This window comes from Mauremys reevesii, linkage group 11 (genome assembly GCF_016161935.1).
Source record: "Mauremys reevesii isolate NIE-2019 linkage group 11, ASM1616193v1, whole genome shotgun sequence".
NCBI classification, from domain to species: domain Eukaryota; kingdom Metazoa; phylum Chordata; order Testudines; family Geoemydidae; genus Mauremys; species Mauremys reevesii.
Window position 1 is genome coordinate 57,145,073 of NC_052633.1, and position 19,923 is coordinate 57,164,995.

Consider the following 19,923-nt stretch of genomic DNA (forward strand, 5'->3'; position numbering starts at 1 on the left):
AGTTTCTTTCTTACTCTTGGAGAAGTGTTCAGCTGATCTCTCGAGTAGTTAATTATAATTGATGGAGTACAGCTTTGTTTCTAATTTATGTATTGACAAAAGCAGACCTGTTTTTCTGTTTTGGAGGTAAGCTGTAGTTTTCAGATAGATTGAGCTTTGCTTTGGTTTCCAACAGAGTGCTGGATTTGCACTAATTATATTTATTATGTCTAACATATAGCACAAGGAAACTAAAAATGTGCCAAAAAGATTAAAGTTTAAATTTCAATACAGAGATTTGCACTGGAATAAAGTTGTATGTAGCACTTCCCTCTGAACAAACACTAATAATGGAAATTTTACATGAATTCCATATTCCTAATTTGAACATTTACCAGTTACATTTAAAATATATTATATTTGTGCTCTCTTGACTGGATGAAAAGTTTCAGGAAAACTGCAAAGATTCAGATCCAAATGTTCAATCTGTGCCATATTTGTGTTTTCTTTCGTATTTTCAGCTTTTCATGTAGCAAACAGCACAGTGAGCATTCTTATAAAGCTACTTCTGTTTTGAAAGATTCTACTGGTTCGATGCATACTACCTGTATTTTAAAAGGAGAATATACCACTGGAACTGGTAATATAAGTTGAAGTACTGTCAACAGTTTTTTGTTTGTTTGTTTTTTGCCTCAATTTGCCACCGTTCCTGGCCTTCTCTTTCACTTTGGGTTGTAAAATACAATTCTATTTTTCTCTGAGATCACGCAGAAAATACTTGCTCATAATTCCCCCCTCTCTCTTTAAGATGGCAGAGCAGGCTAACAGGAACTTTTTTAAACCAAAAAGGTTCAATTTGTGAAGAGGATTCAACAGTCTTCAAAGGAAAAGTTGTGCTTGCAGCTTGCAGATAGGCTGTGTCAGAGATCAGGACTAGATTCCAGACAAATGCAGCCCTACAGAGTACCCCCTCCCTCCAAGCAGGAAGGGCTCTTCAGTGGGATAGAAAAGATCACACTGCTTTGGCATAAGTCTATAAAACCCTTTAATCTACTTTGTCACTCAGCTGGGAAAGTGGCAAACTGCACATTGTTCTCAAGAGTAAACAAGAGACTAAAATATCCTCCCATTTCCTTAAACGAATTATCCCCTCCTTGGAGAAAGATGCAGGATTCCTTCCTCCTCCTTCTCCCCATAATGTAGTTCATTAAGCTGTTACTACAGAGGCCTATCCATCCATTTGGTGTCTTTCAGCCCAGGGGACGAACATAGGGCCTTGTCTTTCCTAAGAGATGAAATCACTTATCAAAGCAGAAAATTTCTCCCTCCCAAGAGAGGACTGTAGTCCCAAAATCTCCAAAAGCTGAAAATGTCCAAAAAGTATTGTATTACTGCCTCCTCAAATGCTTCATCCATGGGGAAAGGTCGGCTCTTTTACTCTCAGTCAGAAAAAACTGGCAAAGATCAGCACAAGAGATTTTGTGCCTTGAGCTTTCTGAGAAAACATGTCACAAGGTTAATAACACAAGGAGCATGCAAATCAAAAGGAAGAATGTAAGAAAAGGTATCCAAGGAAATACTTTTCTTCCAAATTAAAGTCAGAGGAAACTATGTCAGTCCATTTTTTCTCTGAAAAAATAATAAGATCTAACTTGGAAAATCCATGCAGTAACAACAGAATAAATTGCCAGACTGAAATACTATAAAATTACAGGGTCTAGAATCTTTTTCTTCCATTCCTTAATTAAATAGATGATTAATTCTTTTAATAGAAATTCTATTTAAAAGGTTCAAGAAACAAGAAAGTCAAGAGAACTTTAAGTTGGGACTCTGAAACATATTCAGCATCCTTCAAAGAAGCCCTGAACAAAATTTGATCTGTTCCAGGTGGTAGGAACCTATGTAACAATGAAGAACAAAACTATATAGATTTGCATCAGCAGCCTTCAAGGAAAGAGGAGCATTTTCATAATCTTCACAGAAAATCATCTCTCTGAATATCATCAGTGCATATCATACAAACAGAAGGCAGAGTGGTTCAGCATGGAAACAGAAGATCACACTTATAAAAAGAAGATACCTTTGAAGCATCACAATTTGTCTGCCAACAAGTCAAAACACTCTATGCTTCTCCAAGGAAAAATACATCAGAGTCCTGGGAGTGGGCAACCTATCTCATACCTGGCCCAAATATGGAGTTACTTCAACCCTTAATATCAGCATCAAATAAAAAATGCATAAATCAAGCATACTCTTCATCATTTGAGTGTCTGAGGAGGCCTTTGATTCTCTGTCCAAATTAGAGATGACCTTGTTTCCTCCTTGTCAGTGGTTAAGTTGTGCAGGCCTCCTCATCAGGGGCCCCTGCACAGCCCAGATTTGAACAGCCTCAACCTCACTCTTGAAAGAAGTATGATCACTGAATCAGATTATTCTAATTAAATCACTGAGATTCTCTTCATTTACTGAACCAGTACTCTGAAAATCTATATGTCATCTGCCAAAAAAATAAAAAAGACGACAATGAGAAATCACTATCCAGGATCCAGGATTTTAAGCTGTTCTACAGATTCTTTAGGATGAGGTCTTGAAGCACTCATCTTTTGGTTTCTGCAGATAGCTAGGTTACCTAATCCACTTTGAAAAATCATTTTATCTGAATAACAGGTAATAAATTTGGTCATTCAACCATTTTTTTCTTCTTCTTTTGAACAATCTCACTTATAGATCCTTATTTTCTATCATTCAAAACTGCATCCTCATAACTAGCCTCACTAAGGCAAATATTCAAAATTGCACTCAGTGGAAGTATCTTACTGTGTTTTCCACAGTTAAAGTTGTTGTTATTTCATATTGTGTGTATGATAAATATGCATGTCTCTACATTTGATAAAAATAATGTGTTAGTTCATTATGAAGACAGTATGTTTTTATTATATTTTTGTTAAGAGGTGGGATTTTGTAAATGATGTTACATACATTGTTTGTCTTTAGCAATCTTAATTTTGTTGTTGTGTTTCAGAGATACACATTCTTTTTGTATGTTTGTTTAGGTTTAATAAAGATTGAGTTTATTACATTTTAAATAATTGAGTTGGACAGGTCACTAAATAATTAAGGTCAAAGAATGAGTGGTGTTGACCAAACTAATAATGGCTCGTGAGCAGATCTGTATTCTGATCCAGCAAAGAATTTAAGCATGTGACTATTTACATACTAAAGTTAAGCTTGAGTTTAAATGCTAAATTAGCTAGGTATCTGTTTGCATCCCAGCTTTTACTTTCAACATTAATAGATATTACAGAATAATTATAGATGACTGTGTCAGAACCAAGCTTTGAACTCAAGACTCTTGACTTCATAGTCCCTACCCATTTGGCAACAATGCCTTCCATCCAAGCCATTAAATCTGCCTGTGCTTTGCTTTACTTCATTTGAAAAATGTGACTATTAATAATGGTTTGCACTTACAGTGTTTTTTTTCTTTTGTAGATTTCAGTGCTTTTATTCAAAAGTGAATAGGTTTATTGAAAATCAATTGGATTTGTGCTTAAAAAATCCGGCTCTCCTACGCTGATATCTCAGTTATCCTAAATACAGAGCACCTTGTGTGTGTGGTACTGTTGTCTAGAGAGAAAGTTATGGGTCTTCCATCTCCTCGTTTTGCCATAAACTTTCAATGTAATTTTTAGGAATCACATAACTCTTTGTTGCTCTGTTACCCCTCTGGAAATTGATCTGTGTACATTTCCCCCTAATCCAAGGAATCATTTTGATAGGGAATTGAAGGAGGATAAATTTTACCGGGGGAGAGGATTTCTTGCATTTTTCAAAAGTAGTCTGATCAAGAGACCTCAATGACAAACATATTCTGTTGTCTTTTTTTCCTGATGGCTACACTGATAGAGAATCATATCAAGTAGGAAGACCATAAATGACATTTTGATTTTTTCTAAGGCAAAAACAAGCAGAATTTTATGTGCCTGGGTGTATAAAACCCATTAACCCTTCATTATGTATTATACTGAAGCCAAAAGAGAGAGAGAGAATCCTTCTTTTGCTCCCCTTGAGATGACCTTTCCTTATGTTCCACCTTTCTTTCTTTTAGGGTCTCAGGGCTTGCTACTTCCCCATTATGTAACAGACTGGGGGAGAGAGAGAGAGAGAGAGAGCACAATAAATAATAGAAAGTGAATGACTTCATAATTTCCTTATTTCAATGTCTCCTGAATCTGACCCACCCATATTTTTGCAAACAATTGTCTTCGATTTCCGTTCTTTTTAGGCAGTAGTACACGTAGGATTTTTTTTCTTTAAGAAGAGAAAGAAGAATGGAAGAGAGAGGACACACAGTAATGTATATTTATATCTATATAAATAGTTCACAGTTAGAATAATGTGAAAATAATGGAGTTTTCAGTTTCCTGGCAGTATCATAAAATTGAAAAGCTTGTTTTGGGTCACACTGAAAACACTTCTTTTTTTTTTTCCAAACAAGTGAAAGAAAAAAAATCATACCAAATGAAACATGGTTTTAGACGCTGAGCATTTTTAATGTTTAATTTAAAAAATAAAATTAAACAAAATAAAAAGTCGGTTTGAATTGAAAACTTGAAATATCTTATTATTAGTTTTTTCCAACTGAAACAGTTTGGAAAAATCTGCACAAATTCCTGAAATGTTTCAATGTCACCATATTTGCATTTTTTACCAAAAAAAGCTTCCAGAGTTTGGAATCCTTGCATAAGCAGGTCAATTCTTACTGTGTGCTCCAAATAGTAAACACACTAATTATGTTCCTAATTTATCTGCATCAAGTGATTTGTCTTTTGTCATTAATTTAAATAATAGAATGTAAACCTTAGCATAAGCTTTCTTCGCAGCTTCTCTATTCCAAGTTTTTGCCCCCAAAATTATCCCTCTGTTCATGACTTCATTTCCTACCACCTCAGAAACACTGTCAGGCTCTCTTACATCCTGATTGCAGTTAATAGGATTCACCTGATCTGAGTCAGGAAGAATAGTTTTGCATCTGGACATAGGTTTCTCACCTCTAACATCAAGCCTACTTATTTTAAAAGTCCTACATTCCTACGTGGGGTTGTAGAACTCTGCCACTCTGTTACATCTTGAAACCCTACTTTTAATATTTCTAAATTAGTAAAATCCAAAAATGTTGTTGTAGCTTTGCTTGGTAATAATTATTTCATATAAAATATATTAATATTCTTGAACTAACTTATTTTACAAAGAAAATAAAGTTATAAAAATACAATATTTTGTATTACAAAAGTATAATTAAATATTCCTTATATTTTTGTGTGTTTCTATGGGGACCTGTTCATTCTAGTATCATAGAATTATTTTAATAATTGCTCTATTTCTAGTGACATCAACTGTAACCAAAATAAAGGAAAATATTTCCTTTTCCTCTATTTTTTCAAAACACACAATTGTTCAGTTTCTCCCCTTAATTATTATCATGTGCAAACCAGTGAAATTCCAAAAGTTTAACCAAGTTCTATATTTGACCCAATAAATTAGTGCTATTTTTGTGGAAACGTTCATGCATGTGAATCTTAGTATGAACAAAGAAATACACTTTGAACTGTATAAAAGAATATATGAAAGGATTTCCATCTTCATCCATTCAGATCATCCAATCCTAGAGTAATCTAGAAGAAACAGAAACCTTTGTTATATATTGTTTTAGCTCCAAAACACTAATCTTTGGAAACATCTATATTTCTGGTGGACATAATACTGAATTCTTCCTGGAGCTTTGTGACATCCTTTTTCTTAAAATGGACACTTCTTCAATTGTAGACCAAGATTGGAAGGCAGGAATAGACAGACATTTTAATTAGTCCAACTTCACATGATCCATTTTGTAAGCAAAAATGGAAAGATAGCCCAAACTGGATTTGAAAGCTGTGTGGATATTTAAGCAACCTAACAATTATAATTATTTGAATTTTTCAGCATTATATACATGATATTCTACAATTGATTTCTTCTTGAATGTTTTGTGCATTGAAACAGACATAAATATATTAATTTCTTGCCATGTTCTGATGCTGTTACCAAAGTAGACACCAGTGTAATGGAAGACAGTAGGTTTATGCCTGAGCTGAAACTGGCTTCAAGAATATTATTATTTATGTTCCAGTAGTGCCTAGGGCCTAGTGAGAATGGGCTACATACTGCACAAACAGAGAAGTAGGCAGGCCCTTCCCCCAAAAGGTTATAATTTAAATAGACAAGACAAAGAGTAGGGGAAATGAATATACATATGAAGAGACTGATGTTTGCAAATGTAAAGTGATTGTCTCTAAACATGTTAGTTCCGCATGTTGGAGGTGTGTGTGGGGGGGGGAGGCTGTGAGAAAGGATGGAATAGGATAGGGGTAATAAATTATTTTATTGTCAAGGTCCACATTTCTTGTTAAAGGTATAGTCAAAGTCCAGACTCCAGAGAAAATAACACTAAAATAATAATAATAAATAATAAGTAAATAAAAAGATTTTATGGCTCATTCAAAAGCATGTGGTGGTTCATATTTGGCCAGCAGTCTGCCTATTGACTACCCTGGCTAGACGGTTGATTGGTTTGTTTTTAAGTCCTTTGGGTGGGGGTGAGTTAGGAGGCGATTAGCTGAACAGAAAGACAAAGGCAGAGAGGACACAGAAGGGAAAGAGTTAAGAGGGATGGGGAAGAGGGTGCATGAGGGGAAGCCAGATGAGGTAGGAAAGTATAGTTTTCCCAAGTCCCCCAGATGGAAACTAAATTCTGATTCTGCAGCCCTTACAGTGAAAGAAGTATTCAAATGAGTAATCATTTTCTCTGATTATTTGAAATAGAATTTTTGAAAAGCCCAGTAACCTTTGTGAATTTTACTACAGAGGATACATGTAAACTGACTTGTGAAAATGGAGGAAGATGCATTATGAATGAGAAGGGTGATTTAAGATGTCACTGTTGGCCAAGCTATTCTGGAGAAAGATGTGAAACCAACCACTGTTACAATTACTGTCAAAATGGAGGAACGTGTGTAGCCTCTGCTCTTGGTAAATATTTGCATGCAGCTTCTATACTTTTATCTTGACTGAAATGTTTGGATTTATTCTACACATGTACCTGATTTCCCCCCCCCCTTTTCCTTCAGCTATTTCTTGTAATCTTTATGGATTTTAAAATTTCTGTCCACACATAAAGCCTCTCCTCCTCAACTTGGTTTTGAAAACCTACTACAAATCCTTTACATTATATAAACCCTGTCTGTCTTGTTAGGATAATGTCATAATAGGGTCCTTTAATTGGAGATTAGGCTTTTTCCATGATCGCTGTTTTCTCCTGCTGCTCTCATCAGAGTGCTGGGCACTTGATGGCCACTCTCCTTTCAACAAGATGGGGCTTTTCCTCTACCCCATAGCAGATCATCATCATACTGACCTCTACATTCTTTTATACCAATGCTTCTCTCGGCAATAGGAATGAAAACACGTCCCTTTATTAAATGGGAAACAGACATTTGAGACAATATCCAAAGCCTGCAGCTTTGGTACAGGTAACGTGCTGTTTGCATAACATGCTGGGCGGGATGTTATGGAGTTGTGCATTTAAGCCACAAGTCTTGCGCCTTCTGACCCCAGGGCAAGATTGGCTCCTCTGCAGCCATAAGTCTAAACTCCTCCTCATCACTTAATCATGTCTCATCACCATGTGTGGCATGTGTCCATGATAGAACTTCTAAATATTTGAGAAAGGTGCCACTTCATTTTGGGTTAATTTAACATGTTTATTTCTCTCTCTCTCTCTCTGTGTTTGTCTACTGCAGCTAATTCTAAAAATTCTCTAGTTTCCTAGCCACCTTGGGCTTGCTGGATTTATCCCCTTCTTTCTTTTTCACCACTCCCATAGCTGCCACTCAATTTTCATGGACACAGAAGTGAATACATCCACATAGTCTTCTTTCCAAACATTTCCCTTAACAGCCTTTGACCAGTGGGTACCAATCTGTTCCTGCAAAGTGTCTCCTGGCATCTCAGTTTTAAAAAGCACCTGTGTCCCATGTGGTTTTCCCTATAGAGAGAGGTGGATGGGATGCCTGATATCTGTTGGGTATGGGGCATAGCCCCTCTTTTTCTGATGAAACCTCTGTTGGCTTGAGTGCACAGTCCTCTGCTATTGGAGGTGTTTCCTCACTTCCTGCCACCCCTTTTTGGCCATCTGCCACCCTAGCTTATGAGCAGGCTTCTAGATTCCATATCCACCTTATTCCTTCACCCATAGTAGCCCTCCTCCTGAGAAGGAATACTGTAGCCAGGGAAGTTCCCCAACATTTTAGCAATGGAAAGGTGGTAGTTATCAGCCAGTTTCTCCTATATGTTTGTGGGGAGCACATCTACAGCGACCCCAATGTAGGTCTGACGCCTGCTGATTGCCTCCTGCGTCCTGCTTAGGGGCTTAGCTCATCCCCAGCTGCTGTGTCCCATCTCCTACCTTTTGCTTCAAGGGTAGCCTCTGCTGTTACTACCTTCACTGTTGTCTGGCCTCTAACTTTCGTCTGGGGACCAGGACTGGGGAGCAAATAGACTCTGCTCTCTTCACTGCTGCTGCCCTGCCTCTCCTCAAGCCAGGGGGGTGGACTTGGCTGTAGCTGCAGTGCTGCCAGAAACAATCCTGTAGTCTCCTCTGCCAGGCATTTCTGCAGTTTGCTTAGATACTCTCTCCTGCCCTCAGGGGCTTGAAATTGAGAGTTAATGATAAGGAAATGCTTTTCCAATGTGTGCATATAAATTCTGTTCTCTTTTACCACCAAATTAATAATAATTTGATAACCGATTAAGTCAATTGCAGAGTGTTATTCATTTTTTAAAAACATTATTGTGTTAAATTTTTGTTGAGTATTATATGTTGTAGAACCTCATCTGCACACAAATGTTAATTTGTTAAACAAATCCCACTGGCAGTTCATGGATTTATTCATTGTTGGTTTACTTGCAGTTAAGCCTTTTGGCAAATTCCTATGTGGACATTATATAACTAGAGTTGGGGCAGCTTTAATTAAAATTTATAAGTTTATGACAGTTGTATTGAACTACAATAATTGAACAAATAAAATGTCATCAGTTAATTAAAAGCACACATCTGAGAGATCTAATTAAAAGTTTGGTTAATAGTAATGAATGTTTTCCAGCAAACCAAATTAACAGGAATTTTTTAAAAAATAATTAACATTAACAGTAAAAGTCTAAAAAAAAAACACAATTGCTTTTCTCTTACAGAATAAAAGTACAAAATAAAATAAGAGAGCAATAAGTGAGCTTATTGAAAACATTAACAAGGTTTAGGAAGATCACAACATTAGATAAACCTGTATTCCTAGTATATTTGCAGGAAATAGAATTCTTGATTAGAGTAATTTGAAATATGCAGAAAATCAAATTAGCTGTTCCTTGGCACAGGTAAAAGAACAGTTGATGAAGTATTTTATGCCACTTTAAAAGCCTTCTAAATATCAGTCATAATAGACTCAGAATTGCAGTTTAATCTGACTCTTTTTTTTTTAACCAATGTATGGAGCTTCTCTTTGATGGAAACTTATAAGATGTCAGACGAGATTTTTGGCCCACGCTGAACAACTCATTTGTACTCCTCACTTGTCACAAAGGGACCAGAAGCTTCCTGAAACAGGGAAGTTGGGGTTTTTAAAAATGGGATAATGCCCAACTGGCATTGAAGTAATGTAGCTACCTCAAAACCATTACCTCTGTCCACCATCAGTTGTGGAATGCTGGGGGTGAGATGGAGCACAGCTGGAGTTCAAGATGCTCTGTTGATCCATAGCTAGCACAATGGTTCTTAAGGAGCCACTGCAAACAGCATTGTTGAGAACAGTCCCAAGACTGCTCTAATTTACCCCATGGGCCAAACTATCCCCTGTCTTCCCCCAATATTGAGAGAGTGCATACCTTGGTTCTACCAAGGATCAAGTGCTATATTTCTAATAAGTAACTGTGTATACTAAAAATTCTCCCAATAAAACCTCCATCCCCTGATGGGTCTTCAGTCTCATGAATGTGAATTATCATGTGGACAAAAACTATAGCTGTCAAGACAAGCAATCCTTTAACATACTATCTTTGAACTCCTTATATTAGACTGTACTCTTATGTAAGAATGGTATCAAATGGGATAGAAAAATGAAAGAGAGTGTACATATTCCTATATACCAAGTGAATACAGTAAAACCTGCCAAGAGCAACCACTCATGGGAATTAGCAAAAGTGGGCACTTGCAAGAGATGATTTGCTCACAAGAGAGCGGTGGTGTTCCGTGGCTTTTGTGAGTAGTCCCTTATAACAGGTGGTCTCTCTTCGGAGGTGGTCTCTAAGGGAGGTTTTGCTGTATTTAAATTCCTGGTCCTGAGTCTACTATTGCCAGAGTGAAGATGTAATTTCTGATAATGTAGACATTCAACTAGATCATTTGACATTTAAGGAAGCAGAATTTAGTGTAAAAAAAATTATAATGCATATAAAAATTCTCACCATTTCTCTCTGTAATGAAAATAAAATAATTCTATCAACTGTTTACTTCACCTAATACACAAAGCAGTATCTTCAGTCTTTCCTTTCAAGAGACTGTATTCAGTATAACAACATACAAACTATTTCTCAGTTATTTATTCAAATTGTTGACATACCTCCAGCCAACACAGGTGAATGTCCACTTTTAGATGAGTCCTTATTCTTAACTCTTCTCATATATAATTCATATTTTGAATTTAAGATGATGGCTAGATTGAGAAAAAACAATCTCATAGACATGAAAGGGAGAAAGTGCTGACATTTATTTTTGCAGGTGAACAGGATAGTTTATTTGCTACCATATAGCAGTCTAAACCTTTAGAAGAGGATCTAAAATCTTCTATGCAATCTGATCACAACCCAAACTATAGATATTAAGATGTTGATCTCCCCCATCCACTTCTGAGAAACATTTTATCTGAGTCCCACACACTTCCCATTCTCAGGTGGTTTGTTCAGATCCTGCTGCCACAAGATAACTACATGTGCCTCTGGTATCACATCTGCTTTGCCTACCCTCAAAAGTTTTTTGTAAAATCAAAACAAGATATACTCTAATTAGCTTACTAAAATGCTGTACAAGACATTTGCAAAAATGCATAATAACTGGAATATATTTTCTCTACTTGTTCCCCATTCCATCAGTTTTCAAGTGTTAAATATATTGTGAGACTCAGTAGTCATTTATATTTATTTTTCCATTTTTTACAAGGTAGTCTGAGCTCAAGGACTAGCAACTTCCAACTATATTAAGCAGAATATAATTTTTCAGTTTTTAAGAATAAAATAAAGAACCAACAATGTATTTATATAAGTTATTTTTATTTGTTTATATTTACATGCATTTAATATACATTATTTAGCTCAGGGTCAAACAAAATTCACCTCAAAATAGGGAATATGTACTTTATGAACCCCCAGATCAATTGAACCATCTACCCTAAAAGAAGCAGAGACAGCGAATACCAGAGAACGGACTAAACACCAATAAATTTAGAAACATTGCAGTTAGTAGAAATCTTTCATCACACTCTAAAAGTGGCCAAGGTGGAGATGGACATAGTTGCAGCAAGAGTCAGCTTTCACTAACCTTCACATACTTAGAGATGTCATTCTCTAGTGTAGAGCTCGTCCAACTGGAGCATGTTCTGAAAATGTGGTGTGTCAAAAGTTGCTGCCGTCTTGCTGCTTTTACAGGCACTTAAGTTTGGAGAACACAGTGTAAACATTTAATTACAGGAACTTCCACAAGGGGATAATTCATTGATGGAGATGGAGGAGGTGTGGCCATGAGGGATAAGTAGGGGAAGAGGAAGACGATGTTGCCATACAGCAAGTGCTGTAGAATATGCTAACTGAGGAACAGAAAAACCCAGGAGGGCAAAGATGAAAGAAAGAGCAAAAAGGATATAGTGTCAATGTTTTTTATTATACCTTTAGAACACAAGTTGACACAAGATTGTTGTATGATTATGATTCCCATATGATGGTTGGATGTACATAAGGCACCCTTATAAAAATGTTCTCCATGCTATCATCTGATATCTCTGTTAATAAGATCTGATTCTTATATAGCATTTTTCATCAGTAGATCTCAAAGCATTTTTAAAGGATACCACTATTATCATCATCACTACTTTACAACTGGGGCACAGAACAATGATGTGATTTGCCCCAACTCACACCACAAGCCAATGCCTGAACAGAACCCAGGTTTCCTGAATACCAGGACACTGGTCTGTCCACTAAACCACAGTATCTCACTACTGTAGGGTAGTATGGTGTGGTAACTATCGGTCATTGTATGAGTTTTAATAAAACAATCTGAGAAGTATTTTAAAATTCAAAGATAGAAGATGCTTTATAAGAGCTAAGCATTATTTTTTAAAAAAAGTATTTTGGATGATAACTGTCTGCATGTTAATGGAAAATGAACTGCTGGCATTTCTAGCTGACACATTAAATTAAATGACAAAAAATAGGTTTTAGGATAAAATGAAAGAAATCTTCACATAACTGTCAAAAACGGACCTATTTGTAAGCCTACTGTTGCACAGAAGAGAATAAAATTCTCCCATGAACAGGCAAAATACACTTTCCCCATCACTTTTTAAGAAGAGCTTGACAAGAAAACAGAGGCTTCAAACTTTTAGATCTTATTCTGTCATTATTATTTTTTTACTACTCTTATGTACCAGACAACAATGATTTAACACAAAACTATCTGAAACCACTTAACCCAGTGGCAAGAATCCAAATACAAAATATATAAGAGTACAACTCTGAGTTATTTGCCCAAAAAAAAAAAAAAAATTGCATGTCAGCATCTGAATTCAATATCGTTGATTTGGTGCTTAGAGAACAAGGGACATATTTTGATGCATAAGTAAGTTACTGCATATTCAACCAAGTTTGAGCTACTTTAAATTGATGGTTTCATTCCTACTGAACAAGTTATAGCAGTGTTTCTCAAACTGGGGTTGCCGCTTGTGTAGGGAAAGCCCCTGGCGGGCTGGGCCACTTTGTTTACCTGCCCCGTCCACAGGTCTGGCCGATCGCAGCTCCCACTGGCTGCAGTTCCCTGCTGCAGGCCAATGGGGGCTGCTGGAAGTGGCGTGGGCCAAGGGACTTACTTGCTCTCACTTCCAGCAGCTCCCATTGGCCTGTAGCGGCAAACCACGGCCCTTGGGAGCCGCAATCGGCCAGACCTGTGGACGGGGCAGGTAAACAAACCAGCCCGGCCCGCCAGGGGCTTTCCCTACACAAGCGGCAACCCCGGTTTGAGAAACACTGGGCTAGTGACAGATAGGGCTAGTCATCCAAGTTCAAACCCACCTGAACCCCTGGATCCAAGGTTGGCCGGCGAGCCTGAGCCACCTCAAGTGCTGCAGTGTTCACACTGCTCTTTTTTAGCATGCTTGCTCCAGGTGAGCTAGCATGAGTCTGCCTATTCTAGGCTGGGAATCACACCTCCCAGTTGCAGACATATCTTGAAACTCTTTATAGAGGTCATTTACTGGCTATTGTGAGAACAGTGTCAGTGGAACGGGGATAGAAAAAGGAGAGCATTGTAAGAGAAGAATTCTAGGCCCTGGGAAGAGACTGACCATTCAAGGAGCTTTAGAGATAAAGAGGAGGACAGAAATGGGGTGATCAAAAGACAATTGTGGTTGAGTGAAGATTTCTTTAGGATATGATAACCAACATGAAACTGATGTAGAGGGAAAGGCCAAGGGAGAAAGAGTGATTCATAAGGAAAAGAAAAGGAATGAGAAGAAGAGATTAGAAGGTGTGAAAGGGTAGGGCAGAATTTACAAGTCAAGGCAATTGATGTGGACTGAAGTTTAGAGACTTCAAAGTAGAATATAGATTTTAAAAAAGGAGAAGGAGCAGATGGTGAACTCCTGTTGGATCCAGACAGTTCTTTGAGTAGGGTCCCGTCAGGTGTGCATACACCCTTGATTGAAGATTTTTAGTAGCAGTACCTGTTTGGACCATGCATGTGCTCTATACACATTCTCATGCCCTGTACTGAGGATACGCAGAGCTACATGGGTGAACCGCCCTCAGTTCCTTCTCAACAGTCTTTGGCCTATTATGGAGTGTCAAGCATGCCTGCTTTGCTTAGATATAGTTAATTATCATTAGCTTTTGTGTTTCTTAGCTTAGTTTAATTCATTTATTTAGTTTGGGGGCCTTTGTTTCCCCCTCTTTTTTGTTTCCTCCTTTGAGGGGTTATTCTGGGCATTAATGCTTCTGGGGTGTGCTGGAATCCCCGGGCTTTAAATTATGTCTTTCCTATTAGGAAGCTATCTTGGTCAGTGACGGCTACTCTCAGTGCCTCCATTGTGAGGGAAACATCCACATATCGGCCAAGTGTACGATCTGCTCCTCCTTCAAAAGCAGATCTCATAAAAGTTGAGAAATAAAATGTAAATTGTTAATTATGAAGCGAGCCCTAAGTCTGGCCTCCAATCCAGGCTCCAAGAACTCTCTTGCACACCAGAGAGAATCTGCAAAAATATGGTGAAATCACTTAGGTGTGATCATTGGAGCATCCACTTCATTTATTGTTGTGCTTTTTTCTACTAGAATTCTGGCGCCAAGTTGCATTCCTTTACAACAGTACAGATCAATGAAATGTTTTGGTGTCTAGTAAAAAATACTTATTGGGCTTAAAAATCAAAACTCTTTACTATGATCAGAAATGTATGCTTATATTAAAAGTACTGATTTTGAGTTTAATGCATATTTATTTTTACCATAAAAATAGTTGTCTTTATTTCGAATAGGGAGGCCTACATGCAGCTGTGCGCTGGGTTTTACAGGACCAAACTGCAATCAAACAGTTTGTGATCATTTTTGTCAAAATGGAGGAACCTGCAGTGTCACTGTTGGAAATCAGCCCTATTGTCACTGCCTGACTGAGTACACTGGAGACAGATGTCAATATTGTAAGTAATACTCCATGTGCCAGGGAACTCTGCAGCCCATTGAAAGTTTTATAAAATTGAAATTTAAAGTGAGTAGTTGGCTGAGTGGGTTTTCCTGTTCCCCCAACCCCCAGTAAACCTCAATCCAAAGTTTGTTTGATCACAAGTAAAATGAATTTGGTAGACTCAACCCACCCCACTGAACACTTAACTAGAGAAACTAACTGCAAACCTGACAGGAGCATTGGCATAGAAAGGGGCATTATAAGTCACGATTGAGGTCTGTGGCTTTGTATATCGGCATAGGTCTAAAATTCACACATTATTTTATAGTAAGTACAATAAACATAATAAATTAATGGTTTTGATATTTCCTTCTTGTGGGTATTGTGTAAAACCAAGAATTACGGTTATAGATCTAATGCAAAACTTATTAATATATAAAAACCCTAGATCAGGGGTCGGCAACCTTTCAGAAGTGGTGTGCCAAGTCTTCATTTATTCACTCTAATTTAAGGTTTCGCTTGCCATTAATACATTTTAACGTTTTTAGAAGGTCTCTTTCTATAATCTATAGTCTATAATATATAATTAAACTGTTGTTGTATGTAAAGTAAATAAGGTTTTTAAAATGTTTAAGAAGCTTAATTTAAAATTAAATTAAAATGCAGAGCCCCCCGGACCAGTGGCCAGGACCCAGGCAGTGTGAGTGCCGCTGAAAATCAGCTTGTGTGCCGCCTTTGGCACATGTGCTATAGGTTGCTTATCCCTGCCCTAGTTGTAGGCATATAACCTGTAATTATGATTACAATATTTATTATTTTCCCAATATGTATTTATTATGGCATGAAGTATTTTCTCAATATGCATTTCTTATACATTTATGAATGGCACTGCACAGTAGAACAACTTGCTTTGCCAGGTCAATAATACTACCATCCTCCCTGTCACTTAGCCTGCTAGGATGTTATCTTTGTCTCCTTTTCCTTAGTCCCCCATATCCAGGTTCGGTCCGAATCCCTGGTACTTCTTGCTTCAGAACATCTCACCATTTTTTATGTCCACATGGCCAACACTTTGTCCAATTATTGACCTGCCATCCATAAAAAGGAACTCCTGTAACATTTATTGGGGCTTAACAGGAAGTTAGATGTGGTTATAGAAGATGGTTTCCTTCCTTTCTGAAAATGTATTGGGTTTCTATGTCTTAATGTATTAGAACAGTAAAAATTCTGCTGAAATGCTGTAGTATTATGTAAAGGCTGGGAAGAAAGATTGGCCTACATCTGCCCTTCTATTTTTTTGAGATGTGAATAGATTTAAAGATTTTCTGTGTGAGAATCTTACATAATTGCACTGAATGAAGTAGCTCTTCCCACTAGGGGAAGATTGATTATGCAGTAAGTCCCTTGGCCCGTGCCGCTTCCAGCAGCTCCCATTGGCCTGCAGCGGTGAACCGCGGCCAGTAGGAGCCACGATTGGTTGGACCTACTGATGGGGCAGGTAAACAAACTGGCCTGGCCCACCAGGGGCATTCCCTACACAAGCAGCGACCCCGGTTTGAGAAACACTGGTATAGATTGTAATGACATATTTTTGGAGACCGTCATTTGCCCTTTTTTGCCTATCCTATGAAGTAACTAAAAATGCTGGATTTAAACAAAATCAAGGGGAAATTAGGTATTGTAAAAGTCTGGTTCACAACTCTTTACCAGATACTAAAACTGTTTTGTTTAATAGTGAATGGTCTGTCAAACAAGGAAAAGGTTAGTAGGTATCTTAAATGGGATTTGTATTGAAATAAATGGAATGTATTTCCAGTTGGGAGACTATGAAATAAATGCAAGCCTTTGAATGGAAAAACAGAAGTAATTGTGATTCTGTCCCACTTGTTATTAAACAAACTGCATGGATTCACAAATAACTATCTGCAAATACAATTGGGTATTTGAAAACAATATAGTACATAAATCATGCACAGACAGACACACAGATTAAGAAAAAATATTTACTTGAGTCTTACCCCAAACCAAACAAATTGTTTCTAGTTGAATGCTTCTGCAAACATCATTTTTTAAAGAGAATTAATTTAAATGTAAATGTAGGGATACTTTTTAAAAGGCATGTTTATTATCAGATTTGGATTGTCTGCTGACAATGTTTGGAATAACAGCATAATTCAAAGAGGTTTAAATTCATTAAGGCTTTTGTTTGTATAAGACTCCTTTCTTTCTTTTTTCTTTTAAGGCTCTTCCAACATTTTTAGAGTGCTTTATAATGGCCAACAGTTGTTTGATACAGATTGAACTGGTATTTGGTTTATAGTTAATAATTTAAACATATATGCAAGGTTTGTTTTTTCCTTGTGTGTGATATTTGCTTGTATGGATGCTGAAACAGATTATTACAACTTCATTATAATAAAGATCAATTGCCTGTCAAGCACATTAGTTTTTGCCTTGTAATGGTAAGGTGAATGGTACAAATTAACTTAAAAAGAAATATGCCCGTATGGACTCCAGGCCTCCAAGCAGCAAATATTGCAAAGGTGTTTTATGACAGGAATATAAAGTTTATGTGCCCAATTTCTTTCACGCTTTTAATATTACATTCCCTTACTTGTTCTCATACTTCTTTTTTTCTGGAAGCCTAACCAAATGTACTGCCATAGGTTCTTGTTAGGGCTGATATCCTGAACCTGTGTTCTCTTAAAATGCATTTAAGTACATGAATATAGAAGTTATGGCATTTTATAAAATATACAGAGAACTTACCATGTTACACAGCATGACATTATCCTGATGCTTACATTCCATAGGACCAGTGTACAGTCACTATAGGTCTGCATACTTGTGTTCATCTCCTTGAAAAAAATTCCTTATTTAAAATTCCTTCACACATGTGGAATAATTAAGCTGTTCAAGTTCATCTCTTGAAACAAAGGTCTGACCCATTTAAAATATGTAAAAATGAAGATAGCACTCTTGCAATAATTTCATTTTCTTGAAACTGAGAAGCCTTTCCTTCAGAAAGGTTGGGTCAATTAACAGAGTTTATTATAATTCAGTCTGTAAAAAGCAGCTAATTTTTGTGTTAGATAATATAATCCTCCGATATTTGTGTTTTTGTTTGCTTCAGCCTAACTGCAGAGGGAGGGCTGGTATCTTGTGGCTTTCATCTCCAAGTGCAGGACATGTCTCTTTATGGTAGCTTTCAAAGAAGACAGAATTTTTAACAATCACAATACTTAACTAAATGAACTAATAATCTATATTTTAGGATGGGACTTGGTTTTGTGTTTTGAAAGCCTCTCAGATACCACAGTGACGAGACCATAGTCTGATTAGCTAGATGGAGATGCAGACTGTCTAACTATAATCCAGCATTTCCCTCCACACTGTGCCTTTTGCAAAGCTACATATGAATTTGATTATTTTTACAGAGGATTTTAAAATGATTACAGGTCTCTTTTTAGATCAACCTATTCTTCATGTTGTATTGCCAGATTATCATTATATTTGCTTACTCCGGTTTTGGGACTATATTGTATCTGGAATCCAACAAATTGGGTGATACTTTTCTCTAATACAGGTGGACCAGAATTTTGCCCTCAGTAAGGATGATTTGCCACTATACTCCAATACTGCAAAACAGCCCTAAACTGGCCTCAGTGTCCAGCTGTGGATTCCCTGGCTCACCACATCTCCTAGATCCCCTTATGAACTCTGGTGTGGGTAGGAGATATGTTGAGGAGAAGAGGCATTACTGGAGCATGCTGTGCTTCAGTGATCTATGGCTGTCACAAAGGTCCCTACAGGCTGTAATTTTTGATGGAGGCCAAGCTATCTCACTATAGCCCAAGGACATGGGGAATAACAAATGTGACATGGGTCCTGCACTGAGCAGCTCTACTCAACCTGTGTAGAGTTGGTTGAGTAGAGCTGCTCAAGGCTTGGTTACTTCCTCACATTGCACAGTCTTATAGATAATACCGCACAGAAGATGCTGGAACAGGGGCCAGTTGTACTCTGGTAGCTTTCACCATTATACATAAACATTGAAGCTTTAATGTATTTTTGCCGCAAGGTCCTCACTAAAATATTTGTATAAATAGGGAGTCTTTTTCTTAGATGCTAATATCTCTCAGGATATACTCTATTGGAAGCAATTAAGGCATTTCAGAAGAAGACTGGCATGTGCAGCAAATAGGAAGAATCTACAATCTAAACTGACTTGAATTTCCAGACAAAAAAATTCTGAATATAGGATATGCTACATTGCTATCTCTAGAATAATTGCAGGAACTTATAAATTCTATATATTTTAACTCCCAAATCAGGCTGAATTTGCCTGGTTTAGGCTTTTACAGTTTTAATGGTAATCAGGCAGGAAAAAAAAACACATTTTGTTAGTTGACTGCCATAAACAGAAATCTAGGGCAATCCAGATTGTTGCAGTTCAAGACTCAGAGCTCTTGCTCCCTGTAGTTTGAAAGCTTGTCTGTTTCACCAACAGAAGTTCATCCAATAAAAGATATTGCATCACCCACCTTGTTTCTCCTGGGATTACAACACAGCAAACAGAGATGAAATTTTAAAATACCTTATATACAGGGATTCAGCACATTCTACTGCAGCGACTGATTTTTAGATTCTATCCACCTTTTGGCAATACTCACTGTATCCCTATACTTTCTGAGCTCCAAATTTAGCATTCTTTGTTGATTAATCCCTTTGTCCTTTCCTTGTAGGCTGTCTACATGTTGTTAATATTATTTGTGAGGTGGTTAAGCATCCATTTGGGTCTGGAGCCCTTCCCTCCATGTTTTTTCCTCTTCCTTGGGATGGAAATTCCAGATAGTTTTTGCACCTTTGACTTAAATAAATTCCAAGCCTCTTCCACATTGAGTTCTTCAATG

The 19,923-nt window shown here is 37.2% G+C and overlaps 1 protein-coding gene across 1 annotated transcript in view; it reads left to right on the plus strand.

Moving 5' to 3' along the window:
• LRP1B (LDL receptor related protein 1B) overlaps positions 1 to 19,923 on the plus strand; it is a 1,239,928-nt gene that overhangs the window by 1,175,773 nt on the left and 44,232 nt on the right. Inside the window, exons 83-84 of the mRNA XM_039494476.1 lie at positions 6,883 to 7,047; positions 14,865 to 15,026. Of these exons, the coding sequence (XP_039350410.1) occupies positions 6,883 to 7,047; positions 14,865 to 15,026 (327 nt within the window). The remainder of the gene's footprint in view (positions 1 to 6,882; positions 7,048 to 14,864; positions 15,027 to 19,923) is intronic.